This window comes from Atheta coriaria, unplaced genomic scaffold (assembly GCF_025399875.1).
Source record: "Atheta coriaria isolate IRGN ID8LTWV9N9 unplaced genomic scaffold, Caltech_Dcor_3.1 hic_scaffold_9_pilon, whole genome shotgun sequence".
Taxonomy (NCBI): Eukaryota; Metazoa; Arthropoda; class Insecta; order Coleoptera; family Staphylinidae; genus Dalotia; species Dalotia coriaria.
Window position 1 is genome coordinate 2,333,083 of NW_027045451.1, and position 24,771 is coordinate 2,357,853.

Here is a 24,771-nt window from a genome sequence, read left to right on the forward strand (position 1 = left end):
GAAGTAAGAAATAAAAAAAGAAAATAATATAAGCAAAAAATTGATACAAAGGTAAGAGCCTAATTTTTATGAGTGGGGGCCCACTTTGCCCCATATTCTGATTTTTTTTTTATTTTGATAGACACGTCTTATTAATATTGAATACTGAACAAGGATGTAAAAAATAGTGTAACGAGTAAAAAAAAGTAAACAAATTCCCTTTTTTCGCTTTTGGGGCCCACTTTGCCCCACCCTCCCCTATAAACTTGTATTCTATTGTTAATAAATAAATAGTAAGATATATTTACATCTTTGATTTGTGCGTACCCCTTCTATCACTGCAGGTACATGTCCCTAATAGAGTTCCCTCTCTCAGAGGCTGATCCCACTATAAAAATTGTTAAGGTACTAATCTTGTATTATATTACATTGTGTTTATTAATAAAGAAATGTTTAGGAATAGTATGTCTTATGCTTTGAATGTACCCCTTCTATCATTTCAGGTACAGGTTTCTAAGAGACTTCCCTCTCTCAGGGGATGATCCCCTCTATAAATATTGTTAAGGTAACCTGTATGATTTGTGTACTCCTTCTTTCATTTCAGCTACAGGTCAGAACTTGTAAGAATATTTTTAAGTGTCACCTCTCCTGAGGCGACTTATAAATTAGAAATATTTTTACAAGTTCTTAAAAGGATGTCCTTATAAGGAGTTCCCTCTCTCTGGGGGTGATCCCCCACCATAAAAATTGTTAATATGCCTGATAATTCCGGGGATGAAGCGCAGAGACATCGTAGCTGTAGGATGGGCCGGGAGCAATGGATGGACTGAAGCAGTCGACTGTCTTATAACGACACGTGCCAAAAAATTTAAAAATCTGATCCTCCCCTGTTCTCTTTCTTCTATCTCCTCCTCTTCTCTACTCTCTGTTTTCTTCCTTCTATCTTCTCCTATTCTTTACTACTCACTCCTTCTTCTATTTCTCTGTTCTCGTTTCTCCACTTACTTTCTTACTTCTCGTATTGCCGCTTTCACTTGTATTTATTTCTCTTATATTTCGTTGCCATTCATATATGCAACCCAAATTACACCTGATATTTTTATATTTGAGAAAAATGCCCTCTATACCTGAGATTCGATCCGCGTCTGCTGGCATGCCAGCAGGTGCACGTCTCCACTCGACCACCGAGTGTTTTTATCACTAATATTTGATTCTTCTATTTATGTTTCTACTTTATTCAACTTTTTAAAAACAACAACACAAGCCTTAGCTATGATGCACACGTTTCACGCACACAAGATTCATACGCAATATGATGTAAGACGCTTATCCTGGAAACGATAAAGAGGATATCACAAATAAATGTGAATGCGATTGAAATTTTAAATTGTGTTTTATTAATTATATTTAACAATATATTCATTTTTTAAATGCGCGCATCTCCAACACTCCCGTCATATTGTAAACTGCATGGATCTTGCACTCACAAACTTCTTCCTGGGACACTAACGTTGTCTATTTGCAGGAACTAATCCTAAATCCAAGTTATTCTTAGTTGTAAGAATATATCCGTCACCCGACGGAACCACACACGCAATGGTGAACTGACAATTACTCCACGGCTGAAAAACGTTTTACGCTTGCAATCACACTAGCAAACCTCTGTTCAGGTATCATTCCGGTATATGGTGTCGATTGTTTATTGAATACAAATCGATTTACTTAATTATGATATAAGGAAATAAAACTAGTCGCTATGAGCACACGCGGTTTACTCGATGGCCGGAATCGAACTGCATGCGCAGCAACACGATACGCAGTGGGATGCGCTCGCTGAACTCGACAAAAAATTGTTTACATACATACACGGATATTTGTTCTAGTCGGGTTTGCTTCATATCTAGTAACATTTAAATTTTACGGAATTTAAGTGCACTTGTTCATGATAATTGTTCATATTTTCCATTTAAACATCAAAATGTATATTAGTACACAAATCTTTAACATATGATAAAACATTTAAGTTTCAAAATATTTTCTTTAACATAATTACCGCATATTCAAGATGTTCCTAATATTAAATTTAATTACATATATTAAATATTTAGTATTTCACTAATTAAATATATTTATAAGTGTTGTTAATAAATTACAAATTATACAAACAGCAACCATAAACACTTATCTGACATATCTATCTATTAAAACAAATATCAAAGTTTCTACACTACTAACACAAGAAACATGCCTGTTTAAAACAGAAAATAACATTACAAACATTCACATTTAACACAGCAATTACAGTAATATTACAATAATCATTTGTAGGCGAATTAAAATTTTGTAGCTCTGCTTATTTCCTGATTTTGCATTAATATCATTTCTATTCTATTTTTGTATTATTTCTCCCTAAACATCCATTTAAAACTTTTTCAAAGCGAGTTCTGTTATTTTGCGGAATCAAGTGTTTCACACAATCAAACTGTAGCAACAATCCAATTTCCAGCCAATTAAATTGAAAGCAAACAACTTGTCAAGTGGCCGACACTAATAAACTTTTGATACAAGAATTTGGCAGCATTTTAAGCCAATTAAATAGGAAGTAAATATCTTGTCTAGTTTTCGTCGTTAAAAATTATAAATACGAAAACAAGATTAGCGCACAATTTAGCGTCAGTCTAAAAAAATATTCGCAAATGTTTTATGCCAAAACACTTTAAATGCAAGATTTTTCCTGGATTTTACAACAATTCAATTGAAAGCAAACATCTTGTTAAGTATTTTAAACAATTAAACATTAAACATATGATTTGCGCTGAATTTTACTACAATTAAATTACAAGTAAACTTAAAATTACAAAGAATAGTCTGCTAATCAGCAAAATCAATTAGTTTTTCTCAGCTGATGTAAATTCATCATAACATTTATAGCATAAATATTGAGTTATTTATCGCACACAAATAAATTTATAATAAATGCTTTGCGCAGCCGTTAAATTTTGAATGTAAATTACAAAAAGAAATTACGTAAAAGCATACAAAAATAAAGATTTGAGTCTATAATAATTAATATTTAAAATTAGACAACAATTTAAACCTTGAAAGCAAACGTAAAATATGAGTCTGTCGCCATCTATATTCGGGTGCGTCAACTTCAGCACTGCTACTTTAGAGTATTACAGTTTTCTATGCAAAGTTACACATATTAAGTTTGAAACTCATCACATGGGCTGTTTTTGAACCAAATTTAATTGAAAGCATTAATACAGACTTCATACGCCCAGGAATGTTGGGGTATACTAACTTCATTCTTCACTTCTTGTTCAATCTCCTTGCCCCCCCTTATAGCAAAACTTATGGATGTGTAATCCTGGTTCCAGATTCTCGACAGGACACGCAAAAATACGTAAACCTAAAAATCACAGTTTTAAAATTCTATTAATAAATTTTCAGTAAAACAGTATCATTATTATGCGATTATTTAATTATAAGAGAAATGAAACTTAAATAATGTCATGAATATATAAAACTACATCACTCACCATGTGCAAAAAATCCAATAATCCTACGATTGCAAGTTGTATACAATCTTAAAAATAATCATGACCCCAGTACTGATCAATTTTTAATTGAAACCTCTTAAGATACAAGTAGTGGAAGAAGCTGTGACGGACTGTTCCTGCAGCCACCTGATGTGAAAACCAGCATTAGTAAAGCGTAACATTATTATTAAAAATTATTTAATGGAGATAGTGTAAGAAAAGAAGGTTTTATTTTTATCACAACACGCGGCAAGAACTAGCGAACGCAAATAAAAGAACGCAGAAAAATATATATTTGTGTTCTCTTATTCTCTCGCAGGCTAAACCATATAAACGAATATGTTTGTCTCTTTTTAGTCACGATTTCACTCCAAAAATCATAAAAATTTAAGAAAATTTAATTTTTAGTACTTTCAGTCACATTTTCCGCCATTTTACCATACGATATTTAATTATTTTATATTCTAATCTAGTAGAGAATTTTCCAGTCTTTCATAATCAACAATTCGTTGGTGGCTACCGCTTTTAGTTTAAGAGTTATTAATTATTGAAAATCGTCAAAGAAAGTATCAAGCACCCCCCCCCCCCCTTGGCAATTTTTTCTTAAAAATTAAAATTTCGTCTCTCAGATTTCTGTTTTAACTATCCTATCTGATAGAGAATAGTCCGTAGATTAAGACGCTGCGATCAGATCCTAAATATCTCTTTTAGTTTACGAGATATTCGCAATTGAATAAAATGGGCAAAAATTTAAAAATGTCACTTTTTAGCACTTTTAGTCGCGTTTTTCGGCCTTTTAATGTTGGAAATTTAGTTATTTTATATTTTTATCTGATAGAGAATTTTCTAATCTTTCATAATCAACAATTTATTGGTAGCTATCGCTTTTAGTTTAAGAGATATTAATTATTGAAAAGCGTCGAAAAAAAGAATCAAGCACCCCCCCTTGGCAATTTTTTGCTTAAGAATTAAAATTTCAACTCTCAGATTTCTGTTTTAACTATCCTATCTGATAGAGAATAGTCCGTAGATTAAGACGCTGCGATCAGATCCTAAATATCTCTTTTAGTTTACGAGATATTCGCGATTGAATAAAATGGGCAAAAATTGAAAAATGTCACTTTTTGCACTTTTAGTCGCGTTTTTCCCCCTTTTACTGTTGGAAATATAGTTATTTTATAGTTTTATCTGATAGAGAATTTTCTAATCTTTCATAATCAACAATTTATTGGTAGCTATCGCTTTTAGTTTAAGAGATATTAATTATTGAAAAGCGTCGAAAAAAAGAATCAAGCACCCCCCCTTGGCAATTTTTTGCTTAAGAATTAAAATTTCATCTCTCAGATTTCTGTTTTAACTATCCTATCTGATAGAGAATAGTCCGTAGATTAAGACGCTGCGATCAGATCCTAAATATCTCTTTTAGTTTACGAGATATTCGCAATTGAATAAAATGGGCAAAAATTTAAAAATGTCACTTTTTAGCACTTTTAGTCGCGTTTTTCGGCCTTTTAATGTTGGAAATTTAGTTATTTTATATTTTTAGCTGATAGAGAATTTTCTAATCTTTCATAATCAACAATTTATTGGTAGCTATCGCTTTTAGTTTAAGAGATATTAATTATTGAAAAGCGTCGAAAAAAAGAATCAAGCACCCCCCCCTTGGCAATTTTTTGCTTAAGAATTAAAATTTCATCTCTCAGATTTCTGTTTTAACTATCCTATCTGGTAGAGAATAGTCCGTAGATTAAGACGCTGCGATCAGATCCTAAATATCTCTTTTAGTTTACGAGATATTCGCGATTGAATAAAATGGGCAAAAATTGAAAAATGTCACTTTTTAGCACTTTTAGTCGCGTTTTTCGGCCTTTTAATGTTGGAAATTTAGTTATTTTATATTTTTATCTGATAGAGAATTTTCTAATCTTTCATAATCAACAATTTATTGGTAGCTATCGCTTTTAGTTTAAGAGATATTAATTATTGAAAAGCGTCGAAAAAAAGAATCAAGCACCCCCCCTTGGCAATTTTTTGCTTAAGAATTAAAATTTCATCTCTCAGATTTCTGTTTTAACTATCCTATCTGATAGAGAATAGTCCGTAGATTAAGACGCTGCGATCAGATCCTAAATATCTCTTTTAGTTTACGAGATATTCGCGATTGAATAAAATGGGCAAAAATTGAAAAATGTCACTTTTTAGCACTTTTAGTCGCGTTTTTCGGCCTTTTAATGTTGGAAATTTAGTTATTTTATATTTTTATCTGATAGAGAATTTTCTAATCTTTCATAATCAACAATTTATTGGTAGCTATCGCTTTTAGTTTAAGAGATATTAATTATTGAAAAGCGTCGAAAAAAAGAATCAAGCACCCCCCCTTGGCAATTTTTTGCTTAAGAATTAAAATTTCATCTCTCAGATTTCTGTTTTAACTATCCTATCTGATAGAGAATAGTCCGTAGATTAAGACGCTGCGATCAGATCCTAAATATCTCTTTTAGTTTACGAGATATTCGCGATTGAATAAAATGGGCAAAAATTGAAAAATGTCACTTTTTAGCACTTTTAGTCGCGTTTTTCGGCCTTTTAATGTTGGAAATTTAGTTATTTTATATTTTTATCTGATAGAGAATTTTCTAATCTTTCATAATCAACAATTTATTGGTAGCTATCGCTTTTAGTTTAAGAGATATTAATTATTGAAAATCGTCGAAAAAAAGTATCAAGCACCCCCTTGGCAATTTTTTCTTAAGAATAAAAATTTTATCTCTTAGATTTCGGTTTTAACTATCCTATCTTATAGAAAATAGTCCGTAGATTAAGACGCTGCGATCAGATCCTAAATATCTCTTTTAGTTTACGAGATATTCGCGATTGAATAAAATGGGCAAAAATTGAAAAATGTCACTTTTTAGCACTTTTAGTCGCGTTTTTCGGCCTTTTAATGTTGGAAATTTAGTTATTTTATATTTTTATCTGATAGAGAATTTTCTAATCTTTCATAATCAACAATTTATTGGTAGCTATCGCTTTTAGTTTAAGAGATATTAATTATTGAAAAGCGTCGAAAAAAAGAATCAAGCACCCCCCCTTGGCAATTTTTTGCTTAAGAATTAAAATTTCATCTCTCAGATTTCTGTTTTAACTATCCTATCTGATAGAGAATAGTCCGTAGATTAAGACGCTGCGATCAGATCCTAAATATCTCTTTTAGTTTACGAGATATTCGCGATTGAATAAAATGGGCAAAAATTGAAAAATGTCACTTTTTAGCACTTTTAGTCGCGTTTTTCGGCCTTTTAATGTTGGAAATTTAGTTATTTTATATTTTTATCTGATAGAGAATTTTCTAATCTTTCATAATCAACAATTTATTGGTAGCTGTCGCTTTTAGTTTAAGAGATATTAATTATTGAAAAGCGTCGAAAAAAAGAATCAAGCACCCCCCCTTGGCAATTTTTTGCTTAAGAATTAAAATTTCATCTCTCAGATTTCTGTTTTAACTATCCTATCTGATAGAGAATAGTCCGTAGATTAAGACGCTGCGATCAGATCCTAAATATCTCTTTTAGTTTACGAGATATTCGCAATTGAATAAAATGGGCAAAAATTTAAAAATGTCACTTTTTAGCACTTTTAGTCGCGTTTTTCGGCCTTTTAATGTTGGAAATTTAGTTATTTTATATTTTTATCTGATAGAGAATTTTCTAATCTTTCATAATCAACAATTTATTGGTAGCTATCGCTTTTAGTTTAAGAGATATTAATTATTGAAAAGCGTCGAAAAAAAGAATCAAGCACCCCCCCTTGGCAATTTTTTGCTTAAGAATTAAACTTTCATCTCTCAGATTTCTGTTTCAGCTATCCTATCTGATACAGAATAGTCCGTAGATTAAGACGCTGCGATCAGATTCTAAATATCTCTTTTAGTTTACGAGATATTCGCGATTGAATAAAATGGGCAAAAATTGAAAAATAACACTTTTTAACACTTTTAGTCGCGTTTTTCGACCTTTTACCCTACGACATTGAAATACTCGAAAATACTTGATTTTAATCGAAATTTTTATTATTAAGCACCCCCCGCTTGCCCATTTTTTCTTATAAATTAAAATATTTTGTCTTAGATTTACTATTTAACTAGCCTATTTGATAGAGATCTGTCCGTATATTAAAACTCTGCGATTCGTTCCTTCCTATGTCCTTTAGTTTACGAGATATTTGCAGCAACCGAAGATTGATACAAGGATGAACCATGCAAAGCGACGGCACACTACAAGGTCGTGCAAAGTTGCTCTCAGTGAACGCAACAAGATTCGTTTCAAAACAACCAAACTGATAAGAGTCTAAAAAATGCGTTTACCGACTCGCGAGGAATTGTTACTTCAGCGCATAAGTGCAAATAAAGACGAAATATAAAAATTAATGCACATTTTACTCTGGTTTCAACATTATACATTTTACAAATAATATTAAAAGGTTTGAGAATTACATTACCTTAAGATGGATTAAAATCGGCGGGGAACCTCAGTAGCCTTCAGTGAACATCGATACACGGTTACATGCAGGTGTAGCAAATTAATATTTAGAAGCAACACAGACCGACGCGCCAGGCGAACAGAACTACACTAAGTGGCTAAGTCGCTGAGTGTCAGCGTGCCAAGTAAGCCGAATTCGCCCCCTATGCGCCATAAAGAGAAGCGCACAGCCTCGGCGCGTGAAGCAAGGAATAAAAACTTGTTTTGTCAACACTGATAAACGCATAGTGCAGAATACACATAGGCAGAAACCAATCTACAAATTTATATGCATTACACATTTTTGTATTATAAATTGTATAAACGCATTTCACGAGAGGCAACGTGACATAAAAACTGCAAATACGTGCAATACATTTATGTACAGTAGGGGGCAGCACCTTACGGTGAATGTACTTTGTTGCATGTTTTATCCTTTTAAATTATACGCAAGCAGGCAAAGCCGCAAAATACGCAAATACGCGTTGATTTAATTTTAAATTAGGAGATTCACAAAGATATATACTTAGTCATTTAAAAAATCTCTTCTCAACAGTATTGCACGATTCTATTTATTATTTTTCCAACATTTAACCATTTACAATGCGTTGTTACCGTATTTGTTTAATTTTTTTATCAGTGTTCAATAATATGTGATAATCAGTAATCCAGTCAAGAGACAATCGAGGTACATGCACTGAAAATGAATCCATACAAGTGTACTCGTTCTAGTTACCTAGGTGAGTGTCTATAAACACAAAACGAATTTTATAGAAAAACGTGTTTTACAAAAACGCATAAAAACCGCAAGAACGAAGTTGAAAATTGTTTTAACAGTGTGAGAGTCCAGTGCACAAAGTACGTATAATTAAAACCAACCTTGAGAAACAACAGTTTATAGCCAGAGAGGTTTAATGTTGCATCTATTTTCTATTCGATTCCACTGGATTAGAATAGTTTATGGTTAGACACGGTGTAAACAACGTTAATTCTTGAAGCAAAACAATTGTTAAACATCACATTGGATAATTCGGTAATCATCTGGAGTTTTACACTTGTGAGCTAATAATAAATGATAAAAATAGTACCAAATTCCCAAATTTGTATGATTACGATTGTGATAGTATTGATAAGAGGTGAGTCAGTTGATTTGTTTAAAATACTTTGTGCGTATACATACTTCACATTCGTAAACAAAAAACGCGAGTCATTACAAGCAAAACAAAGTTGACTTGCTTCTGTGTGGCAGCAGCTGCTGCTCAGCTGATATTTGTTTTGACATACCGAACAAACCTTTGAACGAGAATGAACGAAGCCAGCTGCACGATGACTGACGTAATATGATACTAATTATTACCTGCTACAAAGGAAAACATATAAAACGTGTCGCGACACGGAGATTAAATTCAAATAAATTTTATTTCCCACTGCCTAATAAAACAATGTGCATAAAGTTTTAATTTGGAGGAATTTTAGTATTAATTTTACGTGTTTCAAATATATACGTTGCTAACTATCATAACTTTTAATATTAGTCATTATTTATGAAGTTTTCAGCTTTGTAGTCATCAATCATTCACATTCACGTGCTTTTCGTAACAATTTCATGTTTAAAATAATTTTCTAGACGTTCAAATACTGTATGTTAAGGAAATCTTAAAAATAATATAATTAATGTCTCAAGATGCGCAATATTCAATACTTTACTCCATAATTTTAATTTTGTGCAATGTGCAACTGTATAAAGTTAAAATCTATTTTTAATTCTTTGTCCTTGGCCAGCATTGCACACGAATTCTGAATGTTGTGCACATCAATATTAATATTACATTTTAATCACAATAGAAATGTGTCAGCTCATAATATAGCATAATGTACTAGCTGATAACACAACCAATCACTGATAGTAATTTACATGAGCGCATATATTCGGTAACAAAATATACGCGGTTTTCATTTTGAAACAGCGCGCGCAGTCGCTGGTAATCATTTTACTTCCGTGTTTTGCTGCATATTATCTCTATCGGAAAACCGAGGACGAGCAAAATTGTGTATTTGATTGTGATAATGACTATATAATAGCATAGACGATAGAGCCGGCGACTGCAGTCGCATCGAGTAGTGATGTTGTGTGTTTTATTGCAGATTGATAATAAAATGGATTAAATTGGACTTTAATTGGACTTTAAATCAATTTTAAAGTAAAAAACAACTATAAAAAGTGAATTTATCATAAATAATAAACTGTGATATTATATAAGTTTACCGTCAACGTTATTCTAAGTTTTGTGATAATTTAAAGTGATTTAAACGAAAAACAAAAAGAAATAAACATCAACATGGGTTATATAAAATTAGGAATTGAATTTCCTGTGTTTTTAATATTTTTCGCACTGATGTTGGGTGGTAAGTTATTGTTTAAATTTATATGTAAACTCTTTTAATTGTTTTGTTTATTTTAGCGCCGGTAAATATGAACTTCATAATTTATCGCACATGTTATGTCATAATGAGTTATAATGAAACCGATTGTGCGAAATTAGGCATCAACACGACAGATAACGCTACGAATGAATTAGAAAAAGAGGTTGAACCGATTGCAAACTATATAAATATGACAATGGATCTAGTCACATTGATAATACCGTGTATTTTGTGTATTTTTGTTGGAGCGTGGTCAGATAAAAAAGGACGAAGGCCAATATTAATATTAACTTTAACAGGTAACGTATGCAACCAATAATACTGCTTTTTACTTGTTTGCATTATAGATGATATGTTTTTAAATGTTTTTATTGCAGGATTTGCACTATCAAATGTAATTAAAGTGGCAGTAGCTGCCATACCTAATCTTAACCCTTGGTTTTTATTCTTGCAATGTATTCCGACTCTTTTAAGCGGTGGTTTGCCAACTTTTATTATGATTTCCTTCTGCTATCTTATAGATATTACAAATGCACAAAACAGAGGCTTAAGGTATTTCATTCACATTTAATTTAAAGTAATAATTATGTACATATCTAAACATAATTAATAATATTTTTAGATTGGGAATAATGGAAGGCATTCTGGGTCTGGGAATGTTGGCGGGAACATTTTTAAGTGCGAAAATATTTGCACTGATTGGATATACAGGAGTGTTCATAATTTGTACTAGTCTCTCTATATTAGCTCTGTTAATAACATTTTGTTTTCTCAACGAAACAGTCGAAATAAGACAAGATGAAGTAAAGAAAAGAAATCATATAAATATCTTACAAAATTATCTACGTTATTTTTTAGGATTGTAAATTCTTCTCATTACACAATTTAAAAGAAATGAGTCGCACCACATTTAAAAAACGTCAGGGTTACAATCGTCTAATTCTTTTGGTTTGTATCTGTTCCATAATATTCTACGTAATGGCTGAAAACAATAGCGGAACGGAGAGTTTACTATTACGTTCGAAATTTCATTGGGATCTACAGAAACTCACAACTTATAGTACAATTCGCTCGGTTATAGCGATCTTCGGCGGATTTTTGGGGATATTTATTTTACACACCGTTTTACGTGTGCCTGAATTACCGCTGATTATTACCGCATTACTATTTTGCGCGGTAAATACTTTTATGGTTGCGTTTGCTGAATATGATTGGCAAATATACGTAGGTAAGCAAAACGTTAAAAAAATGCAACCAATTATACACATTTTGTTTCTCTATTGTTACAACAGTAATCTAATTACTATTTCATTTCCAGCTGTTTCTTTACGAATAATGTCCGCTGTCGTAAGTCCAATGGTACGGTCTCTACTATCAAAAATAATACCACACGCAGAAATTGGACAAATTTTTGCTTTTGGTATATCATTAGAATCACTAATTGCAATGACAGCAGGACCAATGTATACAATAATATACACGAATTCAATCAACGTATTTCCGGGCGCGTTTGATTTAATTCCCTTCTCATTACACATCATTAATCTCTTGTTATTTATGTAAGTTAATATTGCCTTATGAAAAACATAAATAATATAAAATGAATTAATTTATTTTCAGATTCATTGTGATATTAAAACGAACATCAAACACCATTGTATATTTAGACATCAGAGAGGATCAAGCAGAAACTCCCGCTCCTATTAATTAATTATTTTCTACTGTATCATTTGTATAAATATGTAATATGAAATTATATACATCTATTTATTTATAAATTTTGATTAACCTATCTGCTTCTCGGAAACCTGTTTCGATTGCTCCATGAACAGTGGAATAATGATAAGGATGTGTTGCTTCTCCAGCAAATTGTAATCGTGGGATACCTCTTTTGTTTAGTATAGGTTCAGCTAGGACTAGATTTGGTGATTCAGGGAAATGTTCACGAGCTATTATAGTTTGATAAGAATAAGTTCCATGAAAATGTGGATTTGAGTACCAATCACCTCTGTAATCAAAAAATATTTGTTTTGATTGTGAAAATATGTTTAAAATAAAGATGTACCTTATCATTTTGTCAGGATACGGAATGAAATACAAATCACCGAAGAATTTGTTCAACATAAACAGAATTCCTTCAATTAAAATATGTTCATCTAATAATTCTAAATCAGGAACAAATTCGCCTGTGAACCACACACTGAGTGCTTGAGGATTTTGTTCTAGGCGATAAATACTCATTATATTACGTAACCAATGTTGATCATGCTTTAAAAATGAAAAATTAATTTTTTTTCCTTTCCAAAAACAATTTTTAATAACTTACTCTAATTGGTCCATACGGAAACTCAATTGGTAACATTTCTTTATCCTCATAAGTCCAAACAAAAGTCCACCCTGTAAAATCTCCTTTCGGCCACCATCGCCATGGGAAATGAAGCATTACCTTAATAACAGCCGAAATACCTAATTCTTCAATGACCTGCGCTTTCCTAGGACTCAACGGAGGTCTGAACAACGTTTTATATTGATGTTTAAGTACTCCTAATGACGGAGTAAATATAATATGATCCGCAACATATCCAGAGCCATCCGCACACAGCGCAACAGAAAAATCTTCCTCATAGATTACTTCAACAACTTCCGTATTCACCTTGATGCGTTTATCTAATCGAAATGATTTGTCAGCAGTTGGAAAGCGTTTGAGAAGTATTTCCAAAATAGTTTTATAGCCACGTCCGTTCCAATTCTGCTCAAGATCACCCTCACAGTTTCTGTAATCATTTGTAGCGGGTACGTCCAACCAAGAGAAAGATCCTTCATCGCTAAGTGCATATCTATGAAAAGTTTCTAGACACATCATAGCAGTACGGAATTTATCTTTATCGTCACCCCATTTTTCACGAATCGTTGAATTAAATCTATAAGTAAATGGATGCAATTTAATTGGTTTCGGAAAACGATGTTTTAAAATATTTCTTAACTAACATTCGTATACAATATTCACCAACAGTAGTATCAATTGATTGATTACGGTTACCATCAGCTGTGTATGTAGAATCATACAATTCATCCAATTCATTATCGAATGATTCATCCACATTATTCCGATCAGAAAAAATCAAATGATAATCATAATTAGAATGTCGTAATATTCCTAAAGGTCTGACCATTTGATAAACAATATTATCTTCTTCACCGTGACACCATTCAGCGCCTAGGTCAACGTAAGCGTCGCCAAATTTCACGCTGTGAACACGTCCTCCGATGCGGTTTTCAGCTTCAAGAATTGTCACAGCAAAACCATTTTCGTATAATTTCCGACCTGCTGCTAGACCTGATGGGCCAGCACCGATAATAATAACTGAAGGTGAATTCACATTATCAGCAAATGCAAAATGTAGTATAGTAATTAATACAATAAACTGCATTCTTTCAAGAGAATAATACATTCATTAAATTGCGATATGAATAAACCAGGTGCATTTATAGCAAAAGTACTACAACAATGGTACAATAAATACAGTTAAACATTTGTATAATAAGATAAAACAATAAAAATATTGTTTTTTTATATAAATAATCCAATAATTGTGTTTTATGATTTTGAAAGGATTAATATTGTTTTCTGTTATTGTGTTTTACAATATCATCTATTTAATATTAAAATCATTTTGTTTCTATTTGCTTGAATATAAGGGGTGTTATTATTTTTATGACCTTTTTGAATTTAAAATGATAACAGGTGTAAACTGGGTTGCATAGCCGGTGCCCACATGACAATCAGCTGATCCACTAATTGTAAAATTATGATTAAAGTATGACTGCATCGCTTGTCAGTTGGTTTGTAAACATTAGCCATGTTTGTCTCGTCGATAAGATATTCCAATCCAAACGTTTCCGTATTACGCCTTCAATTTCGCTTTCTTTATTTGCGTCCCAGAATGCAGACGAGTAATGTCAGTGCAATGAGTCCAACAATCGAACATTTATAGTTCTATCAACGCGCAATTCGTGTCTTTCCCTCAGTGCATCATGAATAAACTACTGGAATTAATAACAAACTATCGGGAACAACAGCTGCCCAATATCTACACAAATTTCGCGTTAATAAAACTAAGTGATGACGAGTTTGACGATACAGTGCTTCCAAAATTATACAAATTATTCGACGATGGACTCCTACGCAAAGATCTCGTATTTTTCAATCTGCTAGCAAATCCCTGCACAAAACTCTTATCAAAAATCGTTGAGTATGAAATACAGCAACCATTAAGTTTACACGATGGAATTTCTTTGTTTACGCATTGTTACTATCGGCGGAAACACTGGTTCGAAGAATTGTTGCATTCTAACGACGTCACATCACGCGCATTGCTGAAATCTTTCGAACCAAGTCTACAAAACGAGATTAAAATCTTCCAACTAATTAAACTGACGAATCAACATGTGATAACCATTGAAACTGTTCAGAATCTATTAGAGTTTATTGAAACAAAGAAAGTGGACGATGAATTTATCGCGTCATACGTGACTCAAATTAAGTATATTTTAAATATCTTTTTATATTGTAAACAAAAAGCGATTGCAAGTGATTTAAATTTAACTGACACGCAATTGTTCCACGCTGTGAACCAAAATAAATTACTCAAGTTGTTTTCGGAGCTTTTGCCATTAAATGAATCTACGATATGGAATGACGTGCAAGAAAAACTGAAAGAAGAAGAATTAAGATTTGAATGCAATATTGAATCTGATACAGCGTCAGAGATGTGGATGAATTCACTTCTTTCGTGATTCTAGCGAATATTATTAAGTGTATAGGAAATTTAACAACAGAAAATATATCGCAGTATGTGAACGATGCTAGGGACGCATTAGAAAATTTGAATCCAAAGTTAAATCTGCAGATTTTAGAGGATATCTTTACGATGTGTTTCTTAAAATGGAAACATCTTCATGAAAATCTCCAAAATAATGACGCAGACACTTTTGTTTGCGCTGATAAAGAATTGAGGCTATTATTATACTTTCTTCGGCCTTGTATTGATGACTTGAAGTCGAAAATACCAATGCGATCAAACGAAGCGAATAATTTACAAGAATTAAATCGTCATGTGAAGGAAGCGCTGTGGCGATTGGAAATGTTGGATGATTTGGACGCGTTTGATATGAGTCACATGTTATCTGACTCTGAGACGTTGATTCAAACAAGTTTGAAGAAAGGACGATTTGATAAAGCGCATCAAGTGATACAGGTAATAAATTTATGATATTTTAATGTTACAACTGATTTAACATAAAATAAAAGACAACTTTTATGAATGTCACAAACTATTACGAAATATGATGAAGTATTACAATAAAAGTTTGTGAAATATATAAAAATATGTTTTTCTTTATGTTAAATCAGTGATTATGGAATTCCAGCAAAAATCTTAATATTACAACTTCATTACGACTTTTTCAAGTCTCTGTTGTGCATAATGTTCGTATACAGTAGGAGTATACTTCACTTCTTTTCCATCAATATGTAAAACACCGACCGGGTTCTCTGCTAAGAATTGTTTAGCTGCTTCGATTGTCTTTCGCGGTTTGCAGAATTTGCACCTGCAACAACAGCAGCACCAGCCGCGGGTGCACCAACATGGCACGGCGATGATTACATAAACTCCCAACCATATTAATACGAGTTTTAACAAACGTGACAAGAGTTTTTTCTGTTCGCTTTTTGGTTTCTTTGCCATTTTCGGTATGTCTTTGAAAAAACATCGGATTGCATTAAATCCGATACCTTTTCTTTCTTCAGCGGTGCAGTTTTTTCTTTGTTTGAATGATAGGATGTTTTTTGCCGAATCTTTTAATCCTTCTTTTTCTGTGACTTCGACGTATTTTAATACATTGCTAGATTTTGCGTCTTTTATCGCTTTTTCATCGTATTCTTGTTTTAAAGCCTCGTAGTTGTAATCATCGCGTTTTAAACCGGTGCCATTTTTGTTCCTAGACTTGTTAAAGCGTTTTTTAATGTTATCCTTAATAATAGAACAAAATTAAGGTTACATTGAATACAGTTATGTTTTAGTTTTATCTTACTTGTTCTGATTCATCTACTACGTCTACAAATTCTGCATTAACAGGTTCATCATTAAAATCATATAAATATTCATCTGTTTTTGTTAAGTAAAAATCTTTAAAAGTGGTTGTTTTCAATTCTTTCTCAAAAGCCTCTCGATTTTTCCTCTCAGCAAATTCTCGTAACATGAAATTCTTCTTTTCATCGCCTGGTTTTATAATATGCTTCACCTGTGACCTTTTTATTAGGTTCATATCTTCCTCACTGAAATCTTCAGCATCATCCGAATCAAACATGTCGGAAATTATAAATGTTTCAGTTACATCCAAGTGAATTACATATTCTGGTGGCCAAAGACCACAAATCAACTTAATTTGCGCAAAATATATCAAAATATTTATCATTTTAATAAATGTAATCATTTTGACTGCAAAAACTGACATTTCTATATCATTTCTTTCAGATTTTTAATTTAGAAGAAACACCGCTTGCCAAAGAAATAGTATACACGGAAAAACTGAATGATCTCCGCTCTCTACTCCAACAAGCTTTCAAACTCCAACAGCTTCAAAAACAAATGCCGAATATAAATTCGCCGCCATCTTGTTTCGACAAACACCCAAAGCGAATATTAGATGATTTTCTAAAGAATGACAGTGAAACACTGCATGATTCAACCGATGTTGCATTCATTGCTGCTATGAGCCACGACGATACCAAAGAAGTTTTAGATTGCATACAATTCTCACACAAGTTCCACAATAAAGTGACAGTATTATTAAACAGTATACAAAACGGAAATATACAGGAAATACTCACAAGCGCATCCTACGATCTCGACTTAGAAGCATACCGAACTAAATTACAGTTTTACCATGAAGTCAAACACACGCTTGCTTCATTTAATAATTATTTAAGCAATACCTCTACTGATGGAAACGATGCACAGCTACATTTAATCTACAAAACATATTCTGACTTAAAACAACTCGCAGGGATAAAAGAAGTGAATCAAACGAGTTATTTTCACCGCGTGTTTAATTATCTCAAACTTTTCCTGAGAATATTTAATACTGAAGGCAGTAATTCCGATTTAATAACTCGGGGAAATTTTGTTTCTTATTTTGATCAATTGCGACGGTGTCGTTCTGATTGGATGAGAAAATTATTGTTTGAACGCAAGATGGATCCAAGGGACTTTGAACATCTGTTTGGAAAACTCAAAATTGATCTTTTATACACCACAGCAACGAATTGCTTCCCACAAATACGATTGATAGACCGACACGCATGTGTTGATAGACTGTATGAGTATCAGGAACCTACTAAAGTTGTTTTTTCTTACATCGCGAAACGTAACTGGTTATTAGCATTCATTATAAATGAAATTTTCAACTTTGAACAAATGGAAGTCAATGAAACACGTACAAAATATTTCACTCAGTTTACTAATACCGTGGAAATTGATCATTTAAAAAGACTATTCAGTAATAATAAAATTGTCACGGCTTTACATCAGGATTATTATGAAAGATGTGTGAATTTTGTAAATAAACATATGTTGGATGAAGAAACTTCAGATGAACCAGCAGTGGAACCAGCTGAAGAAATATCAGAAGGACATTTAAGAAGTACTTGGATGAATATGTTGTTGATTATTAATAGTATACCAGAGTGTAAATTCTCACAGGAAACTTACAACTTGCGAGACACGATATTGATGAACTTGATTACTGATACCTACGATGATGAAAGTTATAAATATGTAAAATATATTAAGAGTGATGATCTACGAGGGAAAGTAATCCTGGAAAACTTTATGACATGGCCTGGAGAATTCTGTGTGTCTTTATTAAAGATGGAGGTTGATCTTGAACTGATAAAATGGTCGGAAAAGATTCAATTTTGTGAAGATGTTCGACTACGATTCAAATATGATTCGTGGTATGCCGTTCACAATTTATGCTTGGTGTCACCACAAGAAGTTTATGAAAAACTGCTAACAACACCGAAAACTAATTTATTATTAAGTTTCGATAAGTTTTACGATGCAAAGAATCTTCTGCTAAATATTCCAACGCATTACATGGCTGCCTTGTTCAATTGTAGTGAAAATTTAATCAGCATTCAAGAACTTTTATCAAAATTAGAAAATCCAATAGCTATGTGTTTGGAATTAGTAGAAACAGTCCGAAATTTAAACCAACTGGAGTTTATTATTGAATATCTAAAGGAACAAGGGTATGATGATGAAAACTTTTTGAAGAATGTCCATGTAAGTTCAAAGATATTACGAAACTTTCAACTTCATGAACGAGAATTACTATGGTGTTTAATTAACAGTCCGTTGTCATTGATAGAAATGTTAATTATGAACACAAAGTTGGATAAACTCGGCGCTATCTTGGAAGACATCCGTGGTGATTTAGAAAACTGCGAGTTTAATGACAATGTCATATCTTTAGAAGCAATCGATGAGTTGCTCAGAAAATACGCTGAGAAAAGTTTGGATATTCGAATCATTCTCGCGCCGCATCCAAGTCTCCTGAAAGGATCCGATAATAAACTTATGGAGAGTTTGGATTCCATCTACGGACCGGATAGAAAATACTTTGAAATGCCGCAGAATGTGCCGAGTAAATCTGAATGGATTCCGAATGATCAAGTGTTGGAGTGTATGTGTTGCCAGAACACGGTGTTTTCTATGTTTAACAGGAGACATCACTGCCGACGTTGCGGACGTGTGATTTGCTTCAACTGTTCAACAAAACGCATGCAAGTACGTTAGTTATTAATGTATAATGCTCATATTTTAATAAATGTTTTATGTTTAAAGGTGCCTACATACGGAGATATTTTAGTTCGCGTCTGTGTGGATTGTTATGATCAATCTAAAACAGACGCGAAAAGTGATAGCACATCAAACAAGTCAGTCGTCTGTGATTATTGGTTCCTATCGGATAGTTCTGAACACAATTCGATTGTTAGACAAGAATTTTCATACGAACATGCTCCAAGTGTTTCATTATGTCTAGCGATTATGAAATATCATACAAAAACACATTCTTATCCAAAGTACGTATTAATATACTTAATAGATTAGAATTTTGTTTATATTTACTGAAAATGATTTTATTTAGGTTTCTATTGGATCAATGTGATGTCATGTTGAAACTACTGCAACCTCCTGCACAGAACGCTCCCCAAGAAGTTGACTACATTCTAGTGATAAAAATGTTAAAGTAATTGATTAATTTTGTGAAAATAATCACGAATTTCGTTAATATTTATGTTTTAATGTTTAGGTCATTGGCGATAGCAGCAAAAATGATATCATCCGAGTGCCAACTACCATGGGGCTCTTCACAAGCTGATCGTATACTATCCCAAGCTGATTTATTTGCTTTGCTAGCTGAACGCGGTTGTTTAAATCTACTCCCGCCATCATCTTCCGGTGCACCGTATGTAGACGGTATAATTTTACGAAAATTACGCGATAAACTATTAATGCAAGAACAGTGGTCTTTCGCGTTGGACGTATCAACAAAAGCTGGCTTAGAAAATGCGGGCGTCTTTGCCGCCTGGGGAAAGAGCTGCTTGAAAGCCGGATGTTTACAAATGGCCCGCGAGAAGTTCCAGCGTTGTTTTGATAAATCCGGTCATTATGATTCTCTAAGCGTTAGCGTTGTAGATGATGATCTCATTGATGGCGCTGGTTTCCGATCGAAATTCTCACGTTCTAGTACAACAGATAATAAACCACTCAAAAATCCAGCTATTTTGGAGCAGATTATTGAGATTCTTGAAAGTAGAACGATTAGTTTTACATCACAAACTTCTCCTCGAAAAACCACCGACAAGAACAATGCAAGCGCCATTTTGATTAAAGCCAAACTACGTAATTTAAAATCTATTGCAAATGGCAACCTAGAATCTAAAACAGATTTCAAAGGCTGTAATCTTGATCCTGTTTATTTCCAAGAGTGCTTATATTATTTAAATAAGTACGGCAGTCATCTAGGATTACTGCAGTTTTATTTAAAGCATAATAATATCACGCAAAGTTTGATATACATGTATGATAACAAAGTTGCGGTTGATATTTTTATCGAAGTATACATTATCTGTCTAAAAGACGGGAAAGTAAATCAACTACAAAAAGCCATGTCACGGATTGATTCTACGCTGGAGATTTGGAAAGACTATCTCAAAGGAATCTGCAGGCATCTTGAAAAGCAAGGATTGTTAAACTCTTTATATCAACTGCAGCAATACATGGTTGATTATGTCCGCGCCGCAATGACCTGCATACGATTCTATAAGGACAATGCAACTTCTTATCAAGAATTGTCGTCAAATATTCATTTCCTCGACAAGGCAGAGGCGCATTTCCTACAGGAACTTGAACAACAACAATGGGTCGAAGTAAACGCGGTTGTTAAGAATATCAGTGACAATAGTTACGAAGAAAAACCAGCTCTTTCAAATCCTTCGCTAGTGATGAAGATGGATTCGAGAACAATCGAACAACACATTCACACGATAAAGCGCCAGAGTCAATTGACAAAGTTTTTAGCTCAACAAGAAAAGAGTGATTTACAATTGATGCAATTACTTCCACAACGTCCACATCCAAAACAACTACCTACACTTTTTGACTCTAATAGTGAGAAAGTACAGTTAGCTGTACTCTTGATCATCAGCGGGGAAAAGGTCCAGGATGGTTATGACCTGGCCTATAGCATTATACAAGATTACAAGTTAAAAACTCTGAAGGTGTATTGCGACGCAGGTCGACAATTGGCGCGTGAAGATCGCTACAATGAAATTGCTGAATTGGTCAACTGTATACGCAGTAAAGGCTTAAACGACCCGGCTGTTACCAGTATCTGCGACGAGATGTTGACATTGGCTGTGCGCACGCTTAATCGCAACGATGTACCAACCTCGCAACTCGAATCATTGATCAAACTCATCACGGACCGCGCGACGAAAATATCCATTTATATTGAGACACGTCAGTTGAAGAGCGCGTATCTTTTAGCAGCTAAATATAATCGATTCGGTGACATTCGTCGGATTCTTCGCGAAGCCGAATTGATTAATAAACAAGACATTAAAAAGCTATGCCAGAGGCTGCTGCAAGTTCATAGCCATTCGAAAGACTGAATGTGATGGAATTTTATCACAATTTAATACCACATTCAGTGACAAACATCAGAATATCCAAATGCGTTAAAAACTTAATATCAATAGCAGTTTTAAAGTAATGTATAAAAAATAAAAATGATATATATCAGCTTAATCAAAAACAGATAATGTTACGTCAGTTTAGTCTTCAAGAATCTCTTCACTTGCGATCCCGTTTGTTTCTGAGTGCGGAACACCGTTCTGCATCTCAGCGTGCACTTTGTCACCAAAACCTGGATCAATCTCACCAATCCTTCTCAAGAAATCAGCCTTGTTGTCACCATCCCATTGTGGAATCCATTCTTTAAACAATTTCACCTAAAATGATTGCAGTTAATGTAATTTGTTCTATTCATTAACATTACTTACTCTGCATTGAAAGAGTGACATTGGTTTGTCCTGAAAATTAACATTGGCAATGTTGTTCACAATTCCATTCACATGTGCCTTATTTCCATAGTTTTCCACCACAATGGGAAGAAAATCAGATCTTTGGAGTTCACTCCATTCGTGGAACCACTGCAGCATGTAGCTCATTTGATTATCCACACTGAGACTCATTTTTATTGTTAATACTGGTATCAACTAGCCTGCAACGTGATGAAAATCGTTGTAGCGAAGGAGAAGCGAACGCTGTATACTCTGTACTGATGTGAGATGCTTTGTGCATAAAAATAAATTGTTTACGATTTTGGTGAACGTGAAAGGTCACTGCCATTGAGGAAAAGTGCAGAGCCATTCTTGTTTACGCAAATATGGAAAAAACTTACGTTTCAATATTGGTTTCACCGTAATTAGGCAGTTTATTCGTCCCACGTCCTCACATAGTTTCACTAAATGCTACGTATTCGAGTCTTTTGCGTTCGTTCAGTGTTCTACGTCGACAGCGTCGGCAGCTGAAGACTTACAAGTTGTATGGATAACCAACAATCGCGTTTGATCACCTGTGTGTACCTACCTACATTCACTACATATAACTTGACTTCACTATGACTTACATAGGTTCATTAGGCTACCGTTTGCACCGTAGAAGTCAGGAAAATCGGTGTTAACGAGACAATCGCTGTGCAACTGCAGTTTGCACTTTAACGCTATGTACATACTTTGTGAACTAAAAATATGTCCAGTAATTTGTTGTAATTTAAGAAACACCCTGCATAACGTATATTAAGAATATGGAATATTGTTTTTGTCGCATATTCTCTGTACTTATAAACTAAAAAACTAGATTATCACTTTTTTAAATCAAAATAATCGATTGTTGTGTCTAAATTCCAGTCATTTTCAGTAAATTAAAATATAGAAAAATTAGAATGGATTTGGCCTGCTTGCGCCTCTATTCTGTACTTTTTACTTTATGTAAAACAGAATTATTTTTAAAAATCGGTGTAAATATTTAAAAAATAAATCGTACTAAATAAACATTGTAAAGCGTACAACTAACTTCAAAATGTATGAAGAATATAAAGTAGCTATCAAATGTTGGCATATGGTGAAAAATTACACGAATTACGTCCGGTTTCCCAATTATTTTACACACAAATTGTAAGATAAGATATTTTATAATACAAATAGGTAATATTTTAATTTCTTTTGTCACATAACTTGAAAACCCATATTTTCTTTCGTGATTCTTTACTAAAAATTAATTAGAAGAAAATCAAAGTTAATTCCAAGTTAACTTTTAATAACACAGTGCAATATTCTTTCTACCTCTTAATAAATCAAGCCCCCTTAGTAGAAAACTTCAAAGTAGATTCAGTTACTTCAACGCGACGTAGAGGAACTCTCGATCGTGTTTTCGGTGACTTTGTGAATGATTTAACTATTTCAATATCACTGCCAGTACCCGATGGCCAAAATACATTACAATCTGAAGTATTTGATGAGCTAGGATTATTTATATTTTTAGTTGCATCTTTCTCGGTTTTGCATTTTTCTATGTTTTGTTTTGTGCTTTCAGGCCGTTTACGTTCAACAACTAATTCTTTGAATGCTGGTCCAATATCTTCATCTAATAGAGTTGCACTCGTAGATGCAACTGGTTTATTTTGTCTGGATGCGGTGAATTTCGAAACGGGGCGTTGTACATTTGTTGGATTATGATTTTTCTTTAACTGAATCAGTAGTTTTTACAGGAGGTTTAAGAATCTTTTCTATTTTATCAAGTAGTTTCTGGGATTCTTTGTTTTCTGGCTCAAGGCAGAGCACCTTATCTAAATCAGCTTTTGCTTCCTTATACTGTTTCAATGCTTCCCTTGCAACTGCTCTTCTATGCATGGCTTTTATGTACTTATCATCTAGCTGAATTGCAATGGTGCAATCTGCCTCAGCACTCTTAAATTGCTCTAATTTTAAGTGACAAAGAGCTCTATTGGCATAAAATGTAGCATCATAATTAAAGCTTGCTATAGCTTGAGTGTAGCATTTTAAGGCTTCCGTATAAAGTCCAGCTTTGACATATTTATTTCCTTTTTCCTTTTCCTCCTGGGCTGTTTCAATAGCTGCCTCATCATATTCATCAGTGAGATCTGAGTCATCATCAGACTTTGATTTATCAATTCTTTCACATTCTGCATCTACATCAAATTTCTCCCAATATGTAAAATCTTTTGGGACTTTGGAAGATGCTGCAGCTGTCTGGGCAACCTCTACCTTCTTAGGTGTTACTGATTTCTCTTTTTTGGGTATTTTATTGCGGGGAAGAGGGACCTATAGGTAAATATTGATTCATCAAATGCTGTAACTGTTACCAATAAATATGCTTATTTACATCAGACGTCTCAGCAGTATTGAGTAACGCCTCTTTGCGCTTCATTTCTTCTCCCCAGGACTGAATGTCTTTATAATAATCTTGCAAATCGGCACTGTTATCACGTAATTGCTTTTGCAATAGAATTGGATCCATTTTGATAATAAAAGATTATGAAAATACAATAACCAACACTTACATACAATCGGCAAAATACGGCAAGATTGTATTATGACAAGAACATTTCCGGTTATCCATAACAACCATGTACATAAAACAGAAGTCATTGATATT

At 33.3% G+C, this 24,771-nt stretch overlaps 5 protein-coding genes and 1 long non-coding RNA gene across 8 annotated transcripts; 2 read left to right on the plus strand and 4 right to left on the minus strand.

Moving 5' to 3' along the window:
- Nucleotides 1-1,915: 1,915 nt before the first annotated feature.
- On the minus strand, nucleotides 1,916-8,175 carry LOC135799752 (uncharacterized). The gene is made up of 3 exons (XR_010550060.1): nucleotides 8,019-8,175; nucleotides 3,522-3,668; nucleotides 1,916-3,391 (listed from the first exon to the last, which is right to left on the minus strand). It is a non-coding gene; the product is annotated as an uncharacterized lncRNA (long non-coding RNA).
- A 414-nt stretch (nucleotides 8,176-8,589) lies between these two features.
- LOC135799749 (probable peptidoglycan muropeptide transporter SLC46) lies at nucleotides 8,590-12,240 on the plus strand. Of its 2 annotated transcripts, none has more exons than XM_065312954.1 (8): nucleotides 8,590-9,174; nucleotides 10,184-10,444; nucleotides 10,501-10,761; nucleotides 10,840-11,014; nucleotides 11,085-11,265; nucleotides 11,321-11,690; nucleotides 11,781-12,021; nucleotides 12,083-12,240. In XM_065312954.1, the coding sequence occupies exons 2-8, from the start codon at nucleotides 10,378-10,380 to the stop codon at nucleotides 12,171-12,173; spliced, it is 1,386 nt and encodes a 461-aa protein (XP_065169026.1). In that variant the 5' UTR covers nucleotides 8,590-9,174; nucleotides 10,184-10,377; the 3' UTR covers nucleotides 12,174-12,240. The 2 variants fall into 2 exon arrangements, with proteins under 2 accessions (XP_065169026.1, XP_065169027.1); XM_065312955.1 differs by having other exon boundaries at nucleotides 8,590-8,778.
- Nucleotides 12,059-13,893, minus strand: LOC135799759 (spermine oxidase-like). Its single transcript, XM_065312965.1, has 4 exons — nucleotides 13,451-13,893; nucleotides 12,789-13,383; nucleotides 12,528-12,730; nucleotides 12,059-12,470 (listed from the first exon to the last, which is right to left on the minus strand). The coding sequence occupies exons 1-4, from the start codon at nucleotides 13,891-13,893 to the stop codon at nucleotides 12,230-12,232; spliced, it is 1,482 nt and encodes a 493-aa protein (XP_065169037.1). The 3' UTR covers nucleotides 12,059-12,229.
- Nucleotides 13,894-14,264: 371 nt separating this feature from the next.
- Sptz (zinc finger FYVE-type containing 26 spastizin) lies at nucleotides 14,265-21,854 on the plus strand. Its single transcript, XM_065312953.1, is given in 6 exon segments — nucleotides 14,265-15,218; nucleotides 15,221-15,720; nucleotides 16,999-19,314; nucleotides 19,372-19,610; nucleotides 19,676-19,777; nucleotides 19,841-21,854. Coding segments are annotated over 6 exon segments (5,742 nt in total). The 5' UTR covers nucleotides 14,265-14,497; the 3' UTR covers nucleotides 21,705-21,854.
- Nucleotides 21,708-22,858, minus strand: LOC135799751 (uncharacterized protein C14orf119). Of its 2 annotated transcripts, none has more exons than XM_065312958.1 (4): nucleotides 22,742-22,858; nucleotides 22,496-22,683; nucleotides 22,095-22,315; nucleotides 21,708-22,043 (listed from the first exon to the last, which is right to left on the minus strand). In XM_065312958.1, the coding sequence occupies exons 3-4, from the start codon at nucleotides 22,284-22,286 to the stop codon at nucleotides 21,867-21,869; spliced, it is 369 nt and encodes a 122-aa protein (XP_065169030.1). In that variant the 5' UTR covers nucleotides 22,287-22,315; nucleotides 22,496-22,683; nucleotides 22,742-22,858; the 3' UTR covers nucleotides 21,708-21,866. The 2 variants fall into 2 exon arrangements, with proteins under 2 accessions (XP_065169030.1, XP_065169031.1); XM_065312959.1 differs by having other exon boundaries at nucleotides 22,496-22,621; nucleotides 22,684-22,832.
- An 811-nt stretch (nucleotides 22,859-23,669) lies between these two features.
- On the minus strand, nucleotides 23,670-24,769 carry LOC135799750 (RNA polymerase II-associated protein 3-like). Its single transcript, XM_065312956.1, has 2 exons — nucleotides 24,499-24,769; nucleotides 23,670-24,437 (listed from the first exon to the last, which is right to left on the minus strand). Exons 1-2 carry the CDS (start codon nucleotides 24,631-24,633, stop codon nucleotides 23,826-23,828), a joined length of 747 nt encoding a protein of 248 aa, XP_065169028.1. The 5' UTR covers nucleotides 24,634-24,769; the 3' UTR covers nucleotides 23,670-23,825.
- Between the last annotated feature and the right edge of the window lie 2 nt (nucleotides 24,770-24,771).

Bases quoted from the DNA above. Each gene is read 5' to 3' on its own strand.
- LOC135799759 (XM_065312965.1), bottom strand. From the start codon at position 13,893: ATGCAGTTTATTGTATTAATTACTATACTACATTTTGCATTTGCTGAT. The intron at 13,384-13,450 runs GTTAGTTAAGAA...ATTTACTTATAG, and splicing joins GGTGAATATTGTATACGAAT to ATTTAATTCAACGATTCGTG. The intron at 12,731-12,788 runs GTAAGTTATTAA...TCATTTTTAAAG, and splicing joins TTCCGTATGGACCAATTAGA to CATGATCAACATTGGTTACG.
- LOC135799751 (XM_065312958.1), bottom strand. From the start codon at position 22,286: ATGAGTCTCAGTGTGGATAATCAAATGAGCTACATGCTGCAGTGGTTC. The intron at 22,044-22,094 runs GTAAGTAATGTT...CAATCATTTTAG, and splicing joins TGTCACTCTTTCAATGCAGA to GTGAAATTGTTTAAAGAATG.
- LOC135799750 (XM_065312956.1), bottom strand. From the start codon at position 24,633: ATGGATCCAATTCTATTGCAAAAGCAATTACGTGATAACAGTGCCGAT. The intron at 24,438-24,498 runs GTAAATAAGCAT...ATTTACCTATAG, and splicing joins ATACTGCTGAGACGTCTGAT to GTCCCTCTTCCCCGCAATAA.
- LOC135799749 (XM_065312954.1), top strand. From the start codon at position 10,378: ATGGGTTATATAAAATTAGGAATTGAATTTCCTGTGTTTTTAATATTT. The intron at 10,445-10,500 runs GTAAGTTATTGT...TGTTTATTTTAG, and splicing joins TTTCGCACTGATGTTGGGTG to CGCCGGTAAATATGAACTTC. The intron at 12,022-12,082 runs GTAAGTTAATAT...ATTTATTTTCAG, and splicing joins ATTAATCTCTTGTTATTTAT to ATTCATTGTGATATTAAAAC.